This window comes from Nicotiana tomentosiformis, chromosome 12 (genome assembly GCF_000390325.3).
Source record: "Nicotiana tomentosiformis chromosome 12, ASM39032v3, whole genome shotgun sequence".
NCBI classification, from domain to species: domain Eukaryota; kingdom Viridiplantae; phylum Streptophyta; class Magnoliopsida; order Solanales; family Solanaceae; genus Nicotiana; species Nicotiana tomentosiformis.
Window position 1 is genome coordinate 123,550,842 of NC_090823.1, and position 25,611 is coordinate 123,576,452.

The 25,611-nt window shown below is 37.9% G+C and overlaps 1 protein-coding gene across 1 annotated transcript; it reads right to left on the minus strand.

Annotated features, from left to right (window-relative positions):
* Positions 1–8,220: 8,220 nt before the first annotated feature.
* On the minus strand, positions 8,221–15,106 carry LOC104112247 (cleavage stimulating factor 64). The gene is made up of 7 exons (XM_009622115.3): positions 14,950–15,106; positions 14,691–14,768; positions 12,494–12,532; positions 11,842–12,396; positions 11,660–11,752; positions 8,734–8,910; positions 8,221–8,632 (listed from the first exon to the last, which is right to left on the minus strand). Exons 1-7 carry the CDS (start codon positions 15,040–15,042, stop codon positions 8,507–8,509), a joined length of 1,161 nt encoding a protein of 386 aa, XP_009620410.1. The 5' UTR covers positions 15,043–15,106; the 3' UTR covers positions 8,221–8,506.
* Positions 15,107–25,611: the final 10,505 nt, after the last annotated feature.

Genomic DNA, 25,611 nt, shown 5'->3' on the forward strand with positions numbered 1-25,611 from the left:
CAACCGAATAAACAAAGTATAGTAAATTGCAAAATCTAAATTAGGTAATTTTTCTAAATTCTAAAAGTATTTACAACATTCCAATTTTAATGAATTCGTTGCACCAAATGTATGGAGACTTTGCAAGTATTAGTGATTGAAGTTGAAGTTCCTCAGAGACTTTCATTGTCTAATTCAACTTTGCTTTAATTAAATGTCTACACATTGTGCACTCTTAAGTTAGTTGATCGAACTATATACTAAGCAGGCAATGACAAAATATATTTGAATATACATGTACATACATGATAATAAGCTGCATATAATACACAATAAATAGACCCACTAAATTCTACGGTGTGTATATGATTGAAAAATAAATAAAATTCTAAACCAATTTTATTTATTACAAGAAGAGAAATTGGTGTATTGGTAATTAAAAAAATTATGAATAATTTGTATAGTCTAGTAACTTTAGCATTCACATCAATAGTAATTTTTGAAAATAATGGAGCAAGAAGAACAACAAGTGATTTAAATAAAAATAATTTGAGAGATTTTGGATTACTTAACAGATCATGGGGTATTTTTAAAAATTTGCTGATTGTAGGGGTAAATTTGGCCCGATAATATAACGGTAAGGATACATTTGGCCGATAGTATAACGGAGGTTAAATGTAGACAATATATAAAAGTAAAGGGGTATATTTGAACTTTTTCCTAATTAAAAAGTATAAACTATCCTTTTCTCTCTCAACATACTTAATTTTTTCGAAAAGGGGCTGAAATTACCCCTATACTTTGGAAAATTATTCATATCTACCCTTCATATAAATTTTTGAATAAATTTGCCCTCGTCGTATGCCTTTGGATTACATATACCCCTTCGTATTTCTGTAACTTACAAAAAACATTCCTCAGTTTATTCAAGTGCATAGTCATTTCTGTAGTACAACAATAACAATAACATACCCAGTATTATCCCATATCGTAGGGTCTGGGGAGGGTAATGTGTACGCAAACCTTACCCCTACCTTGTGAGGATAGAGAGGTTGTTTCCAATAGACCCTCGGCTCAAGAACGTATAAGTACTACATTAATGAAAATATAGATAGGAAGGGTCAGTACCAAAAAGCCATACAAAAACAGAATAAAAACAACAAGATAGTAAGGTGATCAATAATGAAAGAAAATAACAGTTAGTCATAAAAACCTCCTACCAACAGAAAGCAAGAATGCATGTCAATACTACTGTTATGAACACTCTAGACTACCTACTCTACTACCCTAATCATCGACCTCCATATCTTTCTATCAAGGGTCATGTCCTCGGTCAGCTGAAGTTGCGCCATGTCTTGCCTAATCACCTCTCCCTACCTTTTCTTAAGCCTACCTCTACCTCTCACACCTCCTCACTGGGGCGTCTGTGCTCCTCCTCCTCACATGACCAAACCACCTAAGCCGCGCTTCCCGCATCTTGTCCTCAATAAGGGCCATACCTACCTTGTCGCAAATAACCTCATTTCTGATCCTATCTAACCTGGTGTGCCCGCACATCCATCTCAACATTCTCATCTCTGCTACCTTCATCTTCTGGACATGAGCGACCTTGACTGGCCAACACTCAGCCCCATACAACATCGTTGGTCTGATCATCACTCTGTAGAACTTACCCTTAAGTTTCGGTGGCACATTCTTGTCACACAAAATGCCAGAAGAAAGTCTTTATTTCATCCATCCCGCCCCAATACGATGTGTGACTTCTTCATTAATCTCCCCATACCCCTGAATAATAGACCCAAGGTACTTAAAACTTTCTCTCCTAGGGATGACCTGCGAGTCCAACCTCACCTCCCCTTCCCCTTTTTGAGTCTCACCACTGAACTTACACTCCAAGTACTCTGTCTTGGTCCTGCTCAACTTGAAACCTTTAGATTTCAGGGTCTGCCTCCATACCTCTAATTGCGCGTTCACACCATCTCTCGTCTCGTCAATCAAAACAATATCATCTGTAAATAGCATGCACTACGACACCTCCCCTTGGATGTGGCGCGTCGGTATGTCCATCACTAGAGCAAACAAAAAAGGGTTGAGTGCCGACCCTTGATGCAACCCAATCATAACCGAAAAATGGTCCGAGTCCCCACTCACCTTCCTCACTCGGGTCTTTACTCTATCATACATGTCCCTAATCAAACTAACATAGGCCACAGGATCACCTCTAGCTTCCAAACATTTTCACAAAACCTCCCTTGGAACTTTATCGTACGCCTTTTCTAAGTCGACGAACACCATATTCAAGTCATTCTTTCTCTCCCTATACTGCTCCATCAATCTCCTAACAAGGTGGATGGATTCTGTAGTCGAACGCCTCGGTATAAACCCAAACTGGTTCTCGAAGATAGATAAACTCCTCCTCACCCTTAGCTCTACCACTCTCTCCCAGACTTTCATAGTATGACTAAGCAGCTTGATACTTCGATAGTTATTGCAGTTTTGAATATTACCCTTTTTCTTGTATACAGGAACCATCGTGCTCCTCCTCCACTCTTCGGCCATCTTCTTCGTTCTAAAAATGACATAATATTTATTCCTCTAGTAGCAACATAATAAGATGTTACCCGATACTGAGCTGATGAAATTTATAGTAATTGTGCTTAAGTTAGATTTCTTATAAAGTAGCATCATCTAAAGCTTAGGTCACAGTAATAAAATATCAAATTGAATAAGCAAACACAATTAAAGGACTGTAATCTAACATTTGCAGTTATCACCTTCTAATATGATAGTCTTGTGCTTACACTTTTAATATATTTTAAGGTTTAGAAATTGCACAACCTCTTAACCTTTTGATTTTCATTATGGAGATAAAATAAAGGTTTCAATATTAATTAAGAAGTTGAGCTACTTTAACATCTAGTTGCATTAAGTGAGCCAAGTAATGCTCTTATTCTATAAGAGAGTATTAATTAACTTTTATTTTTTATTTTTTCAGAAGCTACATCTTTTAAGTACTCTCTTTCGTAATTAACTAAAAAATTAAAGTTACAACAATAATTATAATGATTAAAAAAAATTAAATTTTCTCAAAAGTTACAAAAAGAAAAATAAATAAAATGCATTGCTTGAAATCTGTTACTCCCTGCTCCATCCTTAATTATGTGGTACTTTTCGCTTTTCAAGAGCTGGTTTTACTAATCTTTGCAGCTAAATTGGATTAGATCAATTTAATATTTTAAAATTAAAATGTAGATACTTAAAACAATACAAAATGTACTACAAGTTGCAATTCTTCGAATTTCAATATGATGAAAAAAATACATTTTAGAAATTAAAGTTCACATAATTTGAATATCGAAAAACAAAGAGTATCACATAAACTGAGATAGATGGAGGATAAAAGAACAGAGTAAATTTCATGGGTGATCATTCAACTTTGTATTCATTACTCAAAAGTCACTTTTCTTTCTTTTGTTACGTAAAAGTCATTCAATTTTGTGTTCATTACCCAAAAGTCACTTTTCTTTCTTTTTTTTACACAAAAATTATTTTACTATGCTCTAGTTATCATAATAGTTATTTTGACCAGATTTTACAAACCTTTCATCTGAAAAGTCTATTATGCCCTTGACATTATAAATCCTCTCATTAATGCAACACCTTCTATACTATATGCTATATAATATATTTTTACACAGGTATTTACTTATAATTAAAATGACTTAATATTATTTTATTTATTATTTTTATAACATATTCCTACATTTAATTTTTTCTTAACATTAATTTTCAAGATATATAAGTATCATTATTAAATTTGTCGATAACATTACCGTGAACAAATCTCAAGCCCACGTTCTTAACCATGATTAATGAAATACTTTTAATGAAAATTATAAAATTAAACTTCATTCATTTATCAGCCAAGTCATACCCATTAATCCAATAAATAAAATACTTACATTTAGTCAATGGCACATCAGATTAATACTTTCAAATAAATAATGTCAATACACAAAGTTTTAAAAAACTTAATATTAAACACAAATATCTTTGAAACTTTTTCTAAAATTCTTATTAACTATAAAAAAACTATATTTGTTAAACAAACCTATTTTTATTATTTCAAATAAATATTAGAAAATAAATATTTTTATTGTTTTTATATATAAAATATGTTCATGTTTGAGTATGATTAAACAAATTGAGTGCCATGGAAAAATTAAATGTATGCATATACTATAAAAATAATAATTAAAATAATATAAAGTTATTTTAATTATAAGTAAAATATCTAGATAAAATTATATTTTATATATAGTATATAATATAGAAGGTATTACATAAATGAGAGGATTTATAATGTCAAGGGCATAATATACTTTTCAAGTAAAAGTATTATAAAATCTGGCCAATGTGGTTTTTGTGATAAATAGAGTAAAATAAAACTTTTTGTGTAACATAAAAAAGAAAAATGACTTTTGAGTAATGAACACAAAATTGAATGATTTTTACGTAACAAAAAGAAAAAATAACTTTTGCGTAATAAACACAAAGTTGAATGACCACCCATGAAAATTACTCAAAAGAACGCGGGTGATTTTCATGTTTACTTAAAGGTATGTTATACTGCACAAGAAAAAAAAGTAGAACAAAAGAAAGTTGAAAGAACAAGTACTTAACTTACCTAAAAAAAATATAATACAGAAAAGGGTCAAATTTGCTACATTTGCGAGGTACCTTTTTGCTCCATTAATGGGAGGGGTATATATATATATATATATATATATATATATATATATATATATATATATATATATATATATATATATCCAAAGGCTAACGACGAGGGAAAATTTATTTGAAAACTTAAATGGAGGATAAATATAAACATGGGTTGACCCCTTTCTCGTATATTTAAAATTCATGCGGTGCCGGAGCCAACTTGCATGCATTTTAATTATTTCTCGGGGTACCTACTATCTCCCACGAGCATAGTAGTAACTTTGCCTGCCAAATTGCAATGAAAGAAATCACTAACATATTTTAGTCTATGCTGAATTTGACACCAATCATTCATAGTTTTCACACACTTTATTAATCACTAGGCCATATGTGCTAATTTATTTGTATTTACTTATTTGTAAAAATTTATCGATGTAGTATGTCTAATATAATTTTTTTTTACTGGGAATTAATGATGTGTAATGTTTGCAGTTTTCAAAAGCAAATGATTAAATGTGTAATGACTTAATTAATTGGACGCTAATTGGAGTAGACATTTGTATTGCATCTTAATGTTTCAACCTAGCTAATGATAATTCATAAAAGCCAAAACTTCCTTTTGACTTCGAGACTCTGAATGTAAGGATTCTTTAAACCAAAACTACTGCTCCATATGATCTTGCTCCCTCGCAGGTTGCAATAATTAAAAAAGAAAGATTTATTGCTTAATGATCTTTCTAACACTGATTTTGACTGAAATATGCAACTTAAAAATGCATAAGAAGAGTTTTTTTGTTTTTTTATTTTTGCCCTATATAGTCTAATAAATCTAGTGAGACTTTGAAAAGAAGGGAATATATAGTCATTTCTTTTCGTATGTAATTTGCAACGACCACTTAACGATATCCTTTTACCTTAGTTAAACTTTCTTTTTATGTTAAAAAGTTCAGAAATTAAGGAATACTAATTAGTATAACAATTGAAGGAAGAAAAAAAAAATTGTATAAAGAAAGCTATGACAATTTCATCAGCATATTATACGCGCAGGTATGTATGTGATATATGAATTAAATAGCATGGATTAGATTGAGTTATCTAGTAAACTTATTATAAAAATCTTAGGTTACTTCAGTAATTTCATTGAATTACTGAGTTGGATATTCATATTCTTTAAACTAAACGGTGAATTCAAAAATCTAATTACATGTGTAAGTGGGTTGTAATATGCAATCCTCTTTTACAATAGCGTTTTCCAATAAGCTTATAAGGGTCTCAAGTTATTCGACCAATTACTTTAAAATTAAAATTTTGGATTTAATACTTAGATTTTCTTAATATATGAGTGCCTACTTTTAACAAAGCTTATTCTCAAACTCGTAAATTTTTATTAAATTCCATTTTTAAGTTAAAAAATGTTTACGCGTGCTTGATGGTGCTAACTTATATAATTGTCCCGCATAGATTATGTTAAAAGTCTTCCAAATGAGTTACATGATGTCTTGGTTAATTTACTGCTTAGTGTTATTGCCTTTAAAACTTAAATTGAATGTTGAAATACTTTCACAAAAAGGATCTAATGGTGTTTTAACTAAATATCTAAATAATTAAACTCTACACGTCAAATAATATTTTGAAATTAGTAGGGCCATTAGCCCTACCAATTTGAAGGGGAGTCTTGGCGTAACTGGTAAAGTTGTTGCCATGTGACCAAGAGGTTACGGGTTCGAGCCGTGAAAACAGTCTCTTGTAGAAATGCAGGGTAAGGCTACGTACGATAAACTCTTGTGGTCCGGCCCTTTTCCGGACCCCGTGCATAGCGGGAGCTTAGTGCACTAGACTGACTTTTTTTTAGGGCCATTAGCTACAAAGATAGTGAGTTGCAAGTTGTTGAAAGATCCTCTTGTAGGTATAATTAAGGAACACTTACAAAAATGGATAGGAACATCAAAAATGACCCCAAGTAGGCCATATATATATATAAGACCAAAAGTCTCTTGATAAAATAGAGTGTGAATTCAAGAAACAACTCAATTTTTGAGTGACCCACGTCGGCAAAACCACCTCTAAAAATATGATTGGGTACATAAAATCTAATGGATGTTGCCAATTCATCAACTGAATGATTATGTGATAAAACTAAGAAACTAATTTTTATCTATTAAAAAAAACTTTAAAGTCCCTTCTCTTTTTTCTTTATTAGGAAAGGGATGTATGCTGAAATGGAAATGTTTTTTGGGCAGATGCATTGGATTGGACAAGTTTAAGGGGGTAGGCCATAGGGGGATGGGGCAAACCAATGTGTGGGGATTCTCCAAAATATTTCTCTAAATTATAAGAGTTAATGAAACTTCATAGATACTTTTAATTTGTTTGTTCTTCCCACTCAAACATCAATATCTTTTTCAGTTTGACTCTCTTTTGACCAAAATTTTGCCTTGTTTTGTTGGAGTATGCATGAACAAGGAGGGAGAAAAGGGACTGTTTGGGGTCCTACATACACTTAACAAATTAGATAATCTTGTGTTCTTGAAGTAGATTGATGCCTCACATCCTCCCCCCCCCCCCCCCTCTTATGCACATGGTAATCCAGTTGGTAATTAGTTGGAAAAAAGTTGGGATAGGTAGCAAAGTAAAGGGATCATGCTATATGGGGCAAATTCAAGTATCCTTAGCACAGTGTTTCATAATAAAACACTTGAAAAATAGGGGGAAGGAGAGGATAATTCTCAGGTTATAATATATTCATGCATTTGCCCGTTAGCATCACTAGTCCACTAGTCACTACTATTATTGCTAAAGCAGCTAAAATTAAGGCACTGCAGGTTCTGATAGTTGCACTTGTTTTTGCTCTTCTAAGTTTGTATATTAAGATTCAACATTTATAATTAAAAAAAATTGAGCTAGAAGGTGTCGGATACGGCCACTCATCCGTTGAACTGGCCAAAAAATGCAAGTGACGAGCCTTAAAATTTTATTTTTATTTCAAAAATCTTGTAAACTATTAATCGAAGAACTTAGTACTTACTCATTGTTAGTGAAAATTAATTGGACGTGGGGCCGCATCTATTCCAGTTAAGTTTTAGCTTTGCAATGAGGTAACTTATTTTCACATAATTACCTGGAAATAAATAGTCAATTTACATGAGCAGTTGCTATGAGATCTGAACTCGGAAACACTTTCTATTACGCACATGTTATGGCTCGATTGGAACATTGGGTAGATGAAAACTCAGTAAAAAGAATCTGTAGTAATTGATAGCATGAATTATAATCATCATAATCAACTACGAATTATAACAATGTTCAAGCCACGAGATTGAGCAAAATCTTAATAAGAAGCATTTGCATATTCAAATGTTCTAAACGATTTAGCAGACATGACTGGGCTTAATATACTTTAACAGTCTCATGTTTGGGCTGGCTCAGGCCAAGCCAACAGAGTTCCATGCTTAGTGGTAATAGATATACTACAATGACAAGCACAAGAAGAGGAGAGGGATGGCATAAGACAAAATATAGAGAACTAGAATTCGATTTGCGCAGCTAAGAGTTCCTCAAACAAGCAAGCAAAAATTTATAAGTTGTAGGCTACATAGAATACAATACAGGCAAACCTAAAATGGCCTGAAACAATCAATATTAAAGGGGAAAACAACGGGGAAAAAAGAGAAACTATAAAGGATTGAAACAGAAACTTAGGAGAATCCTATCACAAAGCAAAGGTTTGGATAAATAACATAGTCAATTAGCTGGATCCAATATTTCCACCTCCGTTGCAAGATGTTTTTTGACAACTTGTTTCTCATTGACGGAGCACTTGCTGCAACTGAAGCACTTGATTTCTTTGCTCTGGAGGTAGCATGTTAATCTGTTCTGGCGTCAGGCTCCTTACTTGCTGAAGAAGCGCGTTCTCCATCTCTGGACTCAGCTGCACATAGACAAAATAAACCCTTTGAGTCTCAAATTGACGGTAAGACTAATGATCAGTTTTAAACCTAACCAAGTGAAAAATAAAGCTGTGGATATTACTGCTGGGGGTCTAGGAGGCTGATTGCTGGCACCCATCTGGCCAGGGATCAGTGGTGGTCCTGGAAACTGTATTCCTGGTGAATTCTCTGGTCGACCAGGAATCCACGCAGAGCCTCTATCTGCTTGTGTGAAACTCCCAACTTGATTGAATTCTGTCCGCAATTGTGAACCTCCCATCTGTATACACTCGCATACAAGAGCATGTCAAAGCCCCTAGATCACACATATTGAACACAAACAAAAAATTGTACCCACCAAAGGGTTATTGCTTCGTAGTTGAAGCCACATGCTTAATATCAGCATTATTATGTATTAGATGTTGAATATTAGTTATTGTAATTGTGATTTTGATTATAATAGTACTAAATTTACATATTATTGGTATTTTTATTTTTTTATAGTTTCACGCTTACTTCAAAGAAGCGCCTTTTACTTCAAGTCCCAAAGACCTTTTTTTATTTAAATTCGTTTTTCCCATTGTAAAAACACTGCACTGAACAATCTCAAGTGACATTTTCTTATTTTATCAACTAAGTGTGTTACTTGCACCTTTGGCATGATCATTCTTAATCTTATCTAATATTATATATCCATCTTAACATTTGCATTTCTGCAAACATATATCTTGTGGATATGTTGGAATTTAGAGGCCCGATCTTTACTTCCACAATATTATTGTTGGTCTAACAATCGTTCGGTAGAACTTGTCTTTTACTTTGGTAGGAATCATAATATAAAAAAACACTTCGATAACACTTCTCCAATTTAGCCATCTTGTTCTGATTTTACGTGTATTAACATCGTCTATCAAACCATTCTCTTAGAACATTGAGTCTATACATCTAAATTGTCAACATTTAGGCACCGAAACCCCCTCTAATTCAACCTCAACTTCATTCTTCTTATGCTAGCTAAATTGCAGCACATGAATTCAGCCGTATTTACACTTATCCTAAAAACCATAGCTGTCGAAAGTACTTCTCCACAGTTCAAGCTTTGTGTTGACACCCTCACTAGTTTCGTCAATTAGCAAAATATTGTCCGCAAATAGCTAACTTCGTAAATGAGTACGAACAATGCCAATCCCTGGTGTAAACACACAATTATCGAAAACTTCTTTGTATCTCCAACTATTCTTACACTAGCGACGACTCCTCCATACTTATCCTTTATGGCATGTATGTATTTAATTTAAGTTCTTTCTTCTTCAGTAACCACCAAAGGACTTCTCCGTGCACTTTATCATGAGCTTCTCTAGGCACTTTACCATATGTCGACCTTTCTTTCTCTCCCGATAAATTTTCATCAATCTTCTTAACAAAAACATAGCATATGTAATAAAACTACAAGGTATAAATTCAAATTGGTTCTTGTCACTTTTGCAGTGTCCTTAAGTCTACACTATTATCACTCTTTTCTAAAGTTTCATCATATGGCTCATAAGTTTAATGTTATGATAGTTCGCATTGAAAATCCCTTTTACTCTTGTACACTGCAATCAACGTACTCTTTGTCCATACTTGGGCATCTTATCACTTCGTAGTATAGCATTAAATAGATTGTTAAGCCATACTACTCCAACCTCTCCAAAACACTACTAAACCTCTATAATGATACCATTTGGTTCACACGCATTTCTAATCCTCATATTTTTCATGGCGGCCTCTGCTTCTGTCGACATAATTCTACGAGTGTAGCTAAAGCTTCTACCATACAAAGATGCATAAAGATCTTTAAAAGTAGGCATTATAATCTATACTGAACACCAATCATTTCCTAGTGGTATTAGATGTCTCTCAATTACATTGATATATATGTGTGTTTCTGAGTATAAGTTTCTCTCCGAATTGATCCCAAGGTTCTCATAGAAATATTACTCCCTCCGTCTCATTGTATGTGACGGTGTTTGAGTGAATACAGAGTTTGAGAAAGAACAAAATGCTTTTGAAAATTATGATCTAAAACAACCTATACACATTTGGATCGCTATAAATCATATCATTAAGGATAACATCGGAAGTGTAAAGTTAAATTATTTCTAAATACATAATTGTATCATTCATTTTGGGACAAAATAAAAAGGAAAATGTGTTGCGTAATTATAATTAATTTTTTTGATAAAGTAGTTTTCACTTAAATATTAATCATTATGTACTCCATCCACCCAATTAAAGTAATATAATTGGACTTTGATGACTAAATTGACCTAAGTTTACAATTATATTAATGATGGACAAGCAGTAGAGCGCGGTACATGCAATGTTAAATATTGTTTCAACTGCAAAATACAATATAACTTAATATATGTTGATGTCAAAGAAATATAACTTTGATAATGAGTTAACTCAGGATACTTAATTTTAGATGGAGGAAGAAAAAGAAATGATTGAGGGATGTATTTATTGATTAAAAGGGACAAAAGAAACGATTTAGGGATGTAAGTGAAATACGGTACTGAAAGAAATTAGCCGTCCATTAATTTCTTCATCATAACATTAGCAACTTCAGCATATTAAATGTAATGATTTATGCTATATTTTGACCTCTTAAATCCTTTTATTTTTCAAGATAGCCATAATCTCTTTGCACTCATCCAACTTCAAATTCCCACATGAATGAACAATAGTCATGACATCGCTTCAAGTAGCTCATCAATTTGTTAGTTTCAATAGCTCCTCAACATGTTACACTTTGTCATAGATATCCCACAAGTTAAAAATCTTAAACATAGAGCAAATTTTGGTAAGGACTCGTCCATGGAAAGAAAGGCCGCTTTCCAGTGGAACTTAAAATGTAGGGCAGGCCCTTATGCTCATACAACTTTTATTAGAGAAAGAAGTTAATGATTCAAGCTTAAATGACCAAAAACACCAAAAGAAAACTAGCATGCTAATTTCAGTAAAGTGGAGCATAAGGACCAGGGCACCTGATATGGCGGCTGGGATGGCAGCTGACTTGGAACTGGTGGCTGCCCAGACATAAAAGAAGGCCCCATGCTTGCTGGAGGCTTCATAGTTGGCTGAATGATGAGAAAAAAAATTAAATGCTGTGTATGGAAAAGGGGAAAACCACAAATCAGTATAGGTAGAATAGTCATCCTCTGCTTACATGAAAAGCAGGATGTGAATGGTGCGGCGGAGGTACTCCAGATGGCGGAAAACCAACATTGGACCCCATGTGAGGGTGCATTGGACGGGGGAATGGTTGCATTGATGGTCTCACTTGTGGTGGCATCTGTGGCTGCATATGCTGGTGTTGGCTGCCACTAGTATGCATCGGTTGCTCCAATTGGGAGGATGCAGAAGGCATCTGCATTTGAAAATGAGATGGCAGCTGCGAAGCAGAATGATGAGGAACTGGTGGCATGTTAACAACTTGAGAGGATTGTGGTAAAGAGATTGGCACTGATTGACCACCAATATGTCCTTTTGGCTGCTGCACTGACAGCGACGGATGAGACGGTAGGGACTGAGCTTGAAGGTTTGATGACGGAAGAGAAGGAGATGGCGGTGCTGGAGCAGATTGATTTTGCTGCTGTTTTCTTGTTTGATCCTGCATACCAATTTTCCCTGGCAATGATGGAGCCGACTGACCATCTGACTTTGTAAGTTGAGACACTGATGGCTGTAGATTTGGTGATCCTGTCGGTTGGATGGTCGGAATCTAAAGATAGAATGGAGTGAGATCTGTAACTACATCACATCATACATTTATATGGACAAAGATACTTCACATGTTCAAGATGCTATAACTAACTTACTGCTTGTTGGGCCTGCACCATCCCAAGCATAATTTGTGCCTAATAAACACATCATTAAAGGAACCAAAGTCAGAGAATCAGAAATCAACCAATGAACTCCAAATTTATATGATTCTTAGCTCAAAGATTTAAAGCTAATTAATCTGGGAATCATGCGATGCACTCGCAATAAAAGACTACAGCAAATCCCTAAAATTTTCACCCATATCAAAAGTAACGCACTGTGATTTCTCAGAGAGACTGCAACGGCTAAACTCTCATCCATATTGCACTATGTGATTTCTGGTCCTTTTGTAAGAAAAAATAGCAGCTGCCTATTAATCATGACATTTGAATATTTCAAAGAGATTTCATCATGCATAACATGACAATAGATTTGGAATGACATCCATGTACTCTTCCAATGTAACCTTTATGAGTAGTGATCACACATATTGGTGACTATAAAACAAGAAAACTAGAATTTACAGTTCAAACCACATCACACATTTCCAATATATAATGTACGGCAAAGGGCCAAATATACCCCTGTACTTTCGAAAATGGTCTAAGAATACCCCTCGTTATACTATTGGGCTATATATACCCTTCCCGTCATACTTTGGAACAAATATATCCTTATTTTGGATGGAGTGCCACGTGTCAGCACCAGATGAAAAGGACCCATTTCTTTTTTTTACCCGATCCGTTTTTAAAAACCCACCAGCTGACCCGTTTTAAAATTCAGTTTTTTTAAACCATATATTTTGTAAAAACTGGAATTGTTTTTTGTAAAAACTGAAAAACAAAAAAGGAATTTGCAAAATATATATTTTTAAGTCTTTTCAGTTTTTTTAAAGTATTTTTTTTTTGTACAAACTGAAAACAAATTATTTTTTTTAAAAATGCTTTAAAAACTGAAAAATATATATTCTGTAAAAACTATAAAAAAAAAAGGAATTTACAAAATATATATTTTTCATTTTTTTCAGTTTTTAAAAGTATGTTTTTTGTAAAAACTGAAAAAAAAAATATTTTTTTAAAAAACTGGAAAAAAAGACTCTCCTAAAGCAGTGGACTACATATGCATTAGTTTTAAAAAAATGAAAATATTTTGCAAAATCTTTTTTTTTCAGTTTTTACAAAAAAAATACTTTAAAAAACTGAAAAGACTTAAAAATATATATTTTGCAAATTCCTTTTTTTTTTTTTCCAGTTTTTACAAAACAAAATTCCAGTTTTTACAAAATATATGCTTTAAAAAAACTGAATTTTAAAACGGGTCGGCTGGTGGGTTTTTTAAAACGGATCGGGTAAAAAAATGAAATGGGTCGTTTTCATCTGGTGTTGACATGTGGCACTCCATCCAAAATAAGGGTATATTTGTTCCAAAGTATGACGGAAAGGGTATATATAGCCCAATAGTATAACGAGGGGTATTCTTAGACCATTTTCGAAAGTACAGCTGTATATTTGGCCCTTTGCCGTATAATGTATTGAGGGAACATATGATGGCATCTCTATTTCTCTCTCTTACACTCTTATTCTTTTATTTTACACTTCTAACAAGAACACTAGAATCTAAAGTCTAAAGGCTTATAGCCTATTTGGCCAAACTGCAAAAATAAACTTATTTTGAGAAGTGCTTTTTCGAGAAAAGTACTTTTGGTGAGACGCAATTTGTGTTTGACTAATTAATTTGAAAACAATTTCTGAGCAACAATTAGTATTTGGCCTACCTTTTAAAAGCTGCTTCTAAGTGTATTTTTCTCAAAAGTGATTTTCAAAAAAGTATTTTTGGAGAGAAGCTACTTTTTCTGATTCTCCAAAAATGCTTATGCTTCTCCTCAAAATCATTTTTTTTTCTTCCAAATGCTTGGCCAAACACTTCAACTTTGAAAAAATAGCACTTTTTTTGAAAAAACAAATACTCTAGGATTGGAGAAGCTTGGTCAATCAGGCTATTAATCTGTTAGAGAAGGAACACTCTCGTTCTTTTATTTAACGACTCTTAACATATCATATCTCTAAAAATTTCATACTTTTGTAATTAAAATAACATCTATAGTACGACTATTACTTTCATAAATTGGATAACCTCAAAGCCTTAATTTAAGCATTCCATCAGCAGGGGAAAAAAAAAGATAACAATACTCAATGCTTTGCCGCAAAATGAGTCAGATTAGAAGGTTGACTTAGAATATAAAATAAGTGAAACCTGAAATAGTGCTTTGGTCAAGTTAGGGTTTTGAATGAGAATTTGCCTCGCTTGTTGCTGGTTCTGTTCGATTAATCCCTGCATAAAAAACAAATTAATAAAGCAGCAACAAATTTGACACAAATTTATCAAGAAGCTCGTGCAAGAGAAAGTCAAATATTGTTAAAGCGAACAAAGAATTAAACTTGATTTCATCTCTAATGTGGACATATATATCCATCACGCCTATACGCAGGCACACACACACATAAATAAATACCTTCATCTGACACATAATGTCGTAAAGCTGATTTTTGGACATTCCGGCGAAATTCGTTGTTAGGCCATCGGCGGCGACCTGCTTTCCCGCCATTTTGTCCCAATTTCTTCCCCCGGAGAAAAAAGAGGGAAATCAATTATCAAATTGAGTCAGATTTATTTTGGGCGATTAAAGCCTCACCGTTAGGACCTCCGTGGCCCAAACTTATGGGCCTGAATAGTTACCCGACAGGACAATTTTAGTCGGTCTTTTTTCACCTTTAGCCCGAGCCAAAAACTATTTACATTCGGTAGCCGAAAAAACGTATAAAATTTGTAAATAACATACAGTATGTGTATATATATATATATATATATATATATATATATATATATATATACATAATAATTATATATATTTTTTGCCTATTATTTTGAGAGCGATTATACAATGTCATTTTCCTTTTTTATAGTTGCTTCTTGATAGGATGATTTGAGGCCACTGTTTATATATTGTCCCCTTACAAAATAGCCTTTGTGTTATATAGCTGGAAGTAGGGGTGACAAAATGGTTAAAAAAATAGTTAACTACCTATATTATCCACTAAAAAATGGGTTGGATAATGAACTTTTTAAAAACGGGTCAAATATGGATAAGAACCATATTATCTATCTAGAAAATGGATAACCAATGGACAACCAATGGGTCTAACTTTTACATTTGTAAAGCCTCAAATTGGGGGTTCCTCCAGTTAGGGAGACTAAGAATTCTCTCAAAAGTGATCATGTGCAAGAAGTTATGGATAATATGGGTAACCATTTTATTACCCGGTTAACTCGTTTTATATCCGTATTAAATATGGGTCGAATCGGATAATTTATCCTTTTTATTACCCGTTTTCGACCCAAACCATATCCGCTCCGCTCCGCCCGTTTGCCACTCCTAGCTGGAAGAATGAAAATGTAACGCTTGTTTAATTGTTCTTAAATTTTGTTGGGCAGCCAAAACTTCGTATTATTGAATTGGTCACAAGTTTACCGGACGGGAAAAATTTAATAATTTGTCAATAGTTCACGAGCTTTGTCGTACGCTCACAACTTAGGACTATCTTCAATCTACCTATCTAGTTAAATCGTTTACATGTTTCACTGAATATTTAAATTTTATACGTGTTGTTCAATTGTACATAAGTTTTATCAGACGGACAAAACTTGGTGTTACCTTCATTCGACCTATCTTGGTAATTAATTGTATATTACTTTGCCTAGATTGTGACTCATTTATGCAACCAGTTTTGCTACCAGTCTATGTGAACTTAATTAGTTTTTACAAGTCTTATATCAGTTAAACATGAGTTCAGCGTGTGGAGTGCTGTGTATGCGCGCAAAAAAAAAATCAAAGAAGAAACTCAAATCATCAATTGATCTAATATATCTTTGTTTCGATGGCTTTGTTGGCTTCTGTTGCATCAGTTTAACCTTGTGAATGATGGAAGTATTGTATACGGTCGAAATAGATTTCGGCCTTCCTACGTTCGATCGAGTTCAAGTGGTAAGAAGTCGGAGTGGGATTTTGGGAGTGAGCTCCGAAGACAGTACTAACGAGCCTCGAGTCCGAAGGCTGCTCGAGGAGTCGGCTCGATAACCTTATTGAGCCCGTGACCGAATCGATCCGCAAGGCATTGCTTCGAGGTCGGAAATGTGCGACGCCCATCCCGAAGGTCGAACTCGAGCCAAGACCGAAGGGCTCGACCCAGTAACGAGTTTGAGCCAATATCGAGCTCACAGACAAGAGCCGTTGTAACCGCACCAAGAAAGAGAATCTTGGCGGGAATCGAGGAAGAGACAAATCATGATGGGTCCTCCACTATATGATTTATTTTATTATTTTTTGTAATGACCCTCTACTATAAAAGGGGATCCTTGTAAACTATGGACACACTGAATACACTGGAAAAAAAGAGACCTCCTTGTGCTTATTTTACTTCGTTTTATTCGTTCTTTCTTATTCATTATTCCCACTGTCATAGTCAAGAATATTCGTATAGGATTTTGTATCAAAGGGTATCACGTATCCTTAAAACCATACATAAATTTAACGTTATCCGATTTTTCGGGTAAACAGTTTGGCGCCCACCGTGGGGCTAAGGATAACAGTGATTGTTTGACATAAATCTACAGTATACACCAGTTTACAACTTCAAATCAGCAATGACTTTACATATCGATCGCGAAGCCGGCCTTCAAGATTAAACCAACAACTTGGCAGCCGGGGGCGGAATGCCACTTGACGATGACACTGAGGCTCGAATTGAAGTACCCGAAATTCGAGCCGAAGTACCATTGGATGTCAATTCACGAATAGCTCTGGAGGCGAATCAGCGTTCCGAACCGGAAAAAAATACTCAGGGCGGTACTCGATCCGTAGCCCGAGATACCCATAACGCGGGGGAAATCAGAGCCGGCTTACGTATGATCTTCGAGATGCTACAAGCCCAACAAGTAGAAATAGCCCAGTTATAGAGCCAAACTTATATACAAAGCAGGCCGGATCCCAATCCGCTTCGAGAAATCACCCCCAGAACGGAGCCCGCCATAGTGAAATCAAACGAGCAAGAATTGGGGACCACTCCCGAAATTACTAAATTGCTCGAAGAACTCACAAAACGAGTCGAAGCCAACGACAAGAGAGTGGAACACATACAATGCCAGGGTCGATCAAATCCCGAGGGCTCCACCAATGATAAAAGGGTTGGATTCGAAAATATTCATACAAAAGCCTTTTCCCTCGAGTGCGGCCCCAAAACCAATCCCCAAAAAATTTTATATGCCCGAAATTTTCAAATATAACGGTACGACCGATCCTAACGAACACGTCACCTCTTACATATGTGCCATCAAAGGTAACGATTTGGAGGACGATGTGATCGAATCCGTGTTGTTGAAAATGTTCGGGGAGACCCTATCGAAGGGAGCAATGATCTGGTATCACAATTTACCGCCTAATTCCATCGATTCTTTTGCCGTGTTAGCAGATTCGTTCATAAAGGCACATGCTGGTGCCATAGAGGTTGCAATAAGGAAATCAGACCTCTTCAAAGTAAAACAAAGAGGTAATGAAATGCTGAGGGAATTCGTATCCCGATTTCAAATGGAACGCATGGAATTGCCACCAATCACAGACGATTGGGCCGTACAAGCTTTCACCCAAGGGTTGAACGAGCTGAGTTCGACAGCGTCACGTCGGCTGAAGCAAAATTTGATTGAGTATCCAGCAATAACTTGGGCAGATATACACAATCGATATCAATCGAAAATTAGGGTCGAAGATGACCAGTTGGGAGCTCCGTATGGACCAGTGCATTAGAACAGGACAACTACTAAAAACCAAAGGGAGATTGACAGAGAACAAAGGTCGAACAGAAACCGATATCAACTGTACATCACAGATCGGATGAACAACAGTCCAACATGCAATACAGTTCGGAACAATCGAAGGATTGATCGAGGGCAAAATTCTCGGGGACTTATGAGCAAGAGCGGCTTTGATAAATATGTCGATCCTATAGAAGCACCTCGGTTATCAGAGTATAACTTCAGCGTTGGTGCATCCGCCATGTGTCGGCTATCAGACGCATTAAAGACACCAAGTGGCCTCGACCCATGCAGACCGATCCTGCCCAAAGGAATCTCAATCAAATGTGCGAATATCTTGGCACCCATGGTCACAGAACGGAAGATTGCAGGCAACTAAGAGAGGAAGTAGCCCGCTTATTTAACAAAGGGCACCTTCGGAAATTTCTGAGTGATAGGTCGAAAAATCATTTTAAAAACAGGGATTTTGGCAAGCAAAACGAGCAAGAAGAACCGCAACACGTCATTCACATGATCATCGGCGGCGCCGATACCCCCCAGGGACCAATGCTTAAATGCACTAAAACATCGATTGTGAGGGAAAAGCGATCTCGGACTCTTACACACCCACGGGGACTTTGTCCTTCGATGATAAAGATGCAGAAGGAGTCATCCAACCTCATAACGATGCACTAGTAATATCAGTACTCATGAATAAAATTAAAATTAAGCGTGTGTTAATCGATCCAGGTAGTTCAGCCAACATTATCAGATTGAAGGTCGTAGAACAGCTCGGCCTACAGGACCAGATCGTACCCGCAACTCTAGTTCTAAACGGATTCAATATGGCATGTGAAACCCCCAAAGGTGAGATAATCTTACCAATAAACGTGGCCGAAACCATCCAGGACACAAAGTTTCATGTGATCGAAGGCGACATGAGGTACAACGCCCTTTTCGGAAGGCCAGGGATCCACAACATGAGAGCTGTACCTTCGACCCTACACTAGGTCCTCAAATTCCCGACATCGAGAGGTGTCAAAACAGTGTACGGAGAACAACCGGCCGCAAAAGAAATATTCGCCGTCGAGGAAGCGAAATTAATATCCTCGCCTTTGCCGATAAATGGATCGGGCTTAGAAGGACAGCGGGACACCAAATAACCATCATAGATGTCGGCTTCGACCCAGCCAGATAACCAGAAGATCAAAGAAGATAATGGTCAAAGGGTCTCTCGATCTTTCATGATTCCCGATGACTCCAATGCCACCAAATCAACAATTGAAGAACTAGAGCAAATCACACTAATCGAGCACTGGCCCGAGCGAAAGGTATGCTTGGGAACGGGGTTGAGCCCCGAACTCAGGAAAAAACTTGTTCAATTTCTCATCGATAATATTGATTGTTTTGCCTGATCCCACTTAGATATAACAGGGATCCCACCGGACATAACGACGCATCAGCTAAGCTTGGACCCTAGGTTCAGACCTGTGAAGCAAAAGAGAAGACCCCAGTCCGAGGGAAAGCACGCATTCATAAAGGACGAGGTAACCAAACTTCTCAAAATAGGGTCCATTCGGGTGGTGAAATATCCCGAATGGTTAGCCAACGTAGTTGTAGTACCTAAAAAAAGGAACAAACTTAGAATGTGTGTAGATTATAAGGATTTGAAAAAAGCATGCCCTAAATATTCCTTTCCGCTGCCCAACATCGATCGCATGATCGATGGCACGGCCGGCCACGAGATCCTCACTTTTCTCGATGCCTATTCCGAGTATAATCAAATCCAGATGAACCCGGAGGACCAGAAAAAGACCTCATTTGTCACCAAATATGGAACATATTGTTATAATGTGATGCCCTTCGGGCTAAAAAATGCAGGGGCTACTTACCAACGCCTAGTAAATAAAATATTCAAAGAACAAATAGGTAAATCAATGGAAGTTTATATTGACGACATGCTAGTTAAGTCCCTGTGCGCAGAGGACTATTTGACCCATTTGTAGGAAACGTTCGAGATTTTGAGGAAATACAACATGAAGTTCAACCCCGAAAAATGTGCTTCCGGGGTCAGTTCGGGCAAGTTCCTCGGCTTCATAGTGTCAAACCGGAGCATCAAGATTAACCCTGATAAAATCAAGGCCATTAAAGACATCACCATCGTGGACAGCGTGAAAGCTGTACAAAGACTAACGGGACGGATTGCAGGCTTAGGCCGATTCATTTCGAGATCGTCAGATCGAAGTCACAAATTTTTCTCTCTACTCAAAAAGAAAAACGATTTCGCTTGGATCCCGGAATGCCAACAAGCTTTGGAGGAACTAAAACGATATCTATCGAGCCCACAACTACTTCATACTCCAAAAGCGGATGAAAAACTTTGTTTGTACTTGGCAGTATCGGAAATTGTCGTAAGTGGTGTCCTAGTTCGAGAAGAGCAAGGTACTCAATTTCCCGTTTATTATATAAGTCAGACCTTAGGAGAAGCAGAAACTAGATATCCGCACCTAGAAAAATTGGCACTTGCACTAATAAGCGCCTCTAGAAAATTAAGACCATACTTTCAATGTCACCCCATATGCATATTAAGCCTACGGGCTACTTTCATTTCGAGTTCGAGCAAGCACTCACTAGACCATTACGCCCACGGGCTACATTACTTCGAGTTCGAATCATTCACTCGATGACTAAAGCCTACGGGTTACTTTTATTTCGAGTTCGAGCAAGCACTCACTCGACTATATCGCCCACGGGCTACATTACTTCTAGTTCGAATCATTCACTCGACGACTAAAGCCTACAGGCTACTTTTATTTCCAGTTCGAGCAAGCACTCACTCGACCATTACGCACACGGGCTACATTACTTCGAGTTCGAATCATTCACTCGACGACTAAAGCCTACGGGCTACTTTCATTTCGAGTTCGAGCAAGCACTCACTCGACCATTAACCCACGGGCTACATTACTTCGAGTTCGAATCATTCACTCGACGACTAAAGCCTACGGGCTACTTTCATTTCGAGTTCAAGCAAGCACTCACTCGACCATTACGCCCATGGGCTACATTACTTCGAGTTCGAATCATTCACTCGACGACTAAAGCCTACGGGCTACTTTCATTTCGAGTTCGAACAAGCACTCACTCGACCATTACCCCACGGGCTACATTACTTCGAGTTTGAATCATTCACTCGACGACTAAAGCCTACGAGCAACTTTCATTTCGAGTTCGAGCAAGCGCTCACTCGACCATTACCCCCACAGGCTACATTACTTCGAGTTCAAATCATTCACTCGACGACTAAAGCCTACGGGCTACTTTTATTTCGAGTTCGAGCAAGCACTCACTCGACCGTTACGCCTACGGGCTACATTACTTCTAGTTCGAATCATTCACTCGACGACTAAAGCCTACGGGCTACTTTTATTTCCAGTTCGAGCAAGCACTCACTCGACCATTATGCCCACGGGCTACATTACTTCGAGTTCGAATCATTCACTCGATGACTAAAGCCTACGGGCTACTTTCATTTCGAGTTCAAGCAAGCACTCACTCGACCATTACGCCCACGGGCTACATTACTTCGAGTTTGAATCATTCACTCGACGACTAAAGCCTACGGGCTACTTTCATTTCGAGTTCGAACAAGCACTCACTCGACCATTAACCCACGGGCTACATTACTTCGAGTTTGAATCATTCACTCGACGACTAAAGCCTACGGGCAACTTTCATTTCGAGTTCGAGCAAGCGCTCACTCGACCATTATGCCCACAGGCTAGATTACTTCGAGTTCGAATCATTCACTCGACGACTAAGCCTACAGGCTACTTTTATTTCGAGTTCGAGCAAACACTCACTCAACCATTACGCCCACGAGCTACATTACTTCGAGTTCGAATCATTCACTCGACGACTAAAGCCTACGGGCTACTTTCATTTCGAGTTCGAGCAAGCACTCACTCGACCATTACGCCCACGGGCTACATTACTTCGAGTTCAAATCATTCACTCGATGACTAAAGCCTACGGGCTACTTTCATTTCGAGTTCGAGTAAGCACTCACTTGACCATTACGCCCACAGGCTACATTACTTCGAGTTCGAATCATTCACTCGACGACTAAAGCCTACGGGCTACTTTCATTTCGAGTTCGAGCAAGCACTCACTCGACCATTACCCCCACGGGCTACATTACTTCGAGTTCGAATCATTCACTCGATGACTAAAGCCTATGGGCTAATTTCATTTCGAGTTCGAGCGAGCACTCACTCGACCATAATGCCCACGGGCTACATTACTTCGAGTTCGAATCATTCACTCGATGACTAAGCCTACATGCTACTTTTATTTCGAGTTCGAGCAAGCACTCACTCGACCATTATGCCCACGAGCTACATTACTTCGAGTTCAAATCATTCACTTGACGATTAAAGCCTACGGGCTACTTTTATTTCGAGTTCGAGCAAGCACTCACTCGACCATTATGCCCACGAGCTACATTACTTCGAGTTCAAATCATTCACTCGACGACTAAGCCTACGGGCTACTTTTATTTCGAGTTTGAGCAAGCACTCACTCAACCATTACGCCCACGGCCTACATTACTTCGAGTTCGAATCATTCACTCGATGACTAAAGCCTATGGGCTACTTTTATTTCGAGTTCGAGCAAGCACTCACTCGACCATTACCCCCACGGGCTACATTACTTTGAGTTCAAATCATTCACTCGACGACTAAAGCCTATGGGCTGCTTTCATTTCGAGTTCAAGCAAGCGCTCACTCGACTATTATGCCTACAGGTTATATTTCTTCGAGTTCTAATCATTGACTCAACTAGTAAGCCTAGGGGCTACGTCACTTCGAGTCTGAAAAAATAATCAATCATAGAGACTACGAATTCCAAATTAGATTAAATTGTTAAGATCCTTGTGAAAACATTTGTAAGGCACGTATAAAGTCTTCACAAGTCGGCCAAGTTGTCTATATACAAAAATTTTTACATGATTGATTACAAACGTAAAAAATTAAGAACTAAGCTTCCTGATCATCATCATCGCCATCAGAAGCCATGGCTTCAGCTTCAGCTTCGAGCTCTTTGGCCTTTTTTATTTCTTCAGTAAGGTCGAAACCTCGAGCGTGTATCTTCTCGAGGGTCTCCCTCCGAGACCTACATTTAGCAAGTTCGGCAATCCAATGTGCTCGAGTGTCGGCAGTATCCGCCGCCTCTCATGCCTCCATCTGAGCGGCCTAGGCATCTGCTCGATACACGATAATGGACTTATCCGCCAAAATTTTCGACGACTTAACCTCCGCCTTGGCCTCAGCAAGCCAAGCTTCAAGCTCCTCGATCCTCTTAGCTTGAGCCGAACCCTTTTGCTTGACGTTTTGAAGATGAACATCGGCCGATAATAAGTTGGTCAAAATGGTCTCTTTTTCCGCAGCCAGGCGGTCGATAGTCTCCTTCCACCAATTACATTCAACTTTTATTTGATCAACTTCTTCCCGAAGTGACCCGATCTTTTCAACCTTTTGCTGCAGCTGAGACAATGAAGGGTTAACTTACACAGTCAAGTCAAACCCATACTTTAACAGAACGAGGCTCACCTACTTATCGAGTTCGGCCTCTTCTTCACGAGCCTTAGCCAAATTCGCTTGGAGGTCCTTTATAGCCTCGTCCTTTTGGCTGCAAAGAAGCCGCAGGGTGTCTCTCTCCCCCGAGACCTTCTGAAGCTCGACCTCACACTAGCTAAGGTCGACTCGAAACCTACCAATGGCCTGTACAGTAGGGAAAGAACACGAGTCAAGTTTGGAAAAGAACAAAGAAATCAAGTATAGTAAAACCATTACCCGAGTAATGAAACATTGGGCCTCTTCTAGTAGAAGATAAGCGTCACCAATATCGAAAGCATCATCGACTCCAGTAAAGCAATCCCGAAAGGGATCCCCTACACTAGAGCCTCCACCCATATCGGGGGTCTTCAATTCTCGAGCTTCCTTTAACGCCTCCTCAGAAAAGGTTGGAAGGCAAGGCAAATGACCCACTATCATAGCCCCAAGGGAATCACTCGGGGCGCTCCGATCAAGACTCGGGATCCTGGGGCCAACCCCGACCGGTACAGCCGCCATCGGCTCAGGAGCTTTGGTGACCCCGATAGCTCTCGCAGATCGGATCACCAGAGCTGAGGCACCGCCTTCTTCTTCTTCGTCTTCTTCTTCTTCTCTCAGTCGTTGGACCGAGTCAATCGGAAGAGCAATTGCCTTTCTCCTCACCCTTCGAGTTTTGGGCTTGGGATCCTCAGACCGAGAGGCAGCTTTTCGCTTCTTATCTTTCCCCGATTTCGGGACCGGGGACTTGGTTCCTTCTTTACCGCTCAAATGCCTTAAAGCGGCATCCTTGGTTACACCTACATGAAAGAAAATCGGTAACGAATGGAGCATAAAGAACACTTCGAAGGAAACGAGAAGTAAAACCTTACCGTGATTCTTGGCCTCACATCTACCTTTTGCCAAATCACGCCAAGCGCGTTCGACATAAGAGGAGGTCGAGGCTAACTTTCGAACCCAATCCTCGAGGTCGGGCACCGCTTGTGGTATCCAAGAGGCAGCTGTATATCGGAGAAAGACATCAGAAAAAATCGGGAAAAGATACGAAAAGCAACGTCTTATGAGAACCACTTACGGTCGAAATTCCATTCCTCGGGGAATGACATCTTCTCTTCCAGAATAAGGTCACGGGTCCTCACTCGAATATAACGGCCTATCCAACCCCGATCCTTGTCTTCGTCGATGCTCGACATCAAAGCCTTCGATGCCCAACGATGAAGTCTGATTAGTCCTCGAAAGATTTGAGGCCGATACAATCGTATGAGGTGATTCAGGGAAAAATCCAGCCCCTCGGCTTTGATGAAGAAGAAGCGAAGTAGGATTACTATATGCCATAGAGAGGGATGAATTTGACCGAGGGTGACCTGATATCTTTTGCAAAAATCAATGATCACCGGGTCGACGGGACCCAATGTGAATGGATAAGTGTAAACACTTAAAAATCCCTCCACATGGGTGATGACGCTCTCTTCGGGGGATGGAATTTGCAACACAACCTCAGAACCCCAGTTGCAGTCTTTCCTAACACCCTCGAGATGACCCTTCGTTATAGAGAACATGTACATCGACACGTGCTCGCATCGACCCGGAATAGATGAAGGATTCTCAACCTTAAAATTGATCTTCAGAGTACACGGGCCGGGAATATAGTCATAGGTGGACGGCTCCACCGGCGCCTTGTCGCCGGACGGCTGTGAAGAAGAAGCTTTCTCTTTCTG

Coding starts and splice junctions, on each gene's coding strand:
- LOC104112247 (XM_009622115.3), bottom strand. CDS start 15,042: ATGGCGGGAAAGCAGGTCGCCGCCGATGGCCTAACAACGAATTTCGCC. Junction 14,769..14,949: donor ACATTATGTGTCAGATGAAG/GTATTTATTTAT, acceptor TTTTTTATGCAG/GGATTAATCGAACAGAACCA. Junction 12,397..12,493: donor TGGTGCAGGCCCAACAAGCA/GTAAGTTAGTTA, acceptor TTCTATCTTTAG/ATTCCGACCATCCAACCGAC.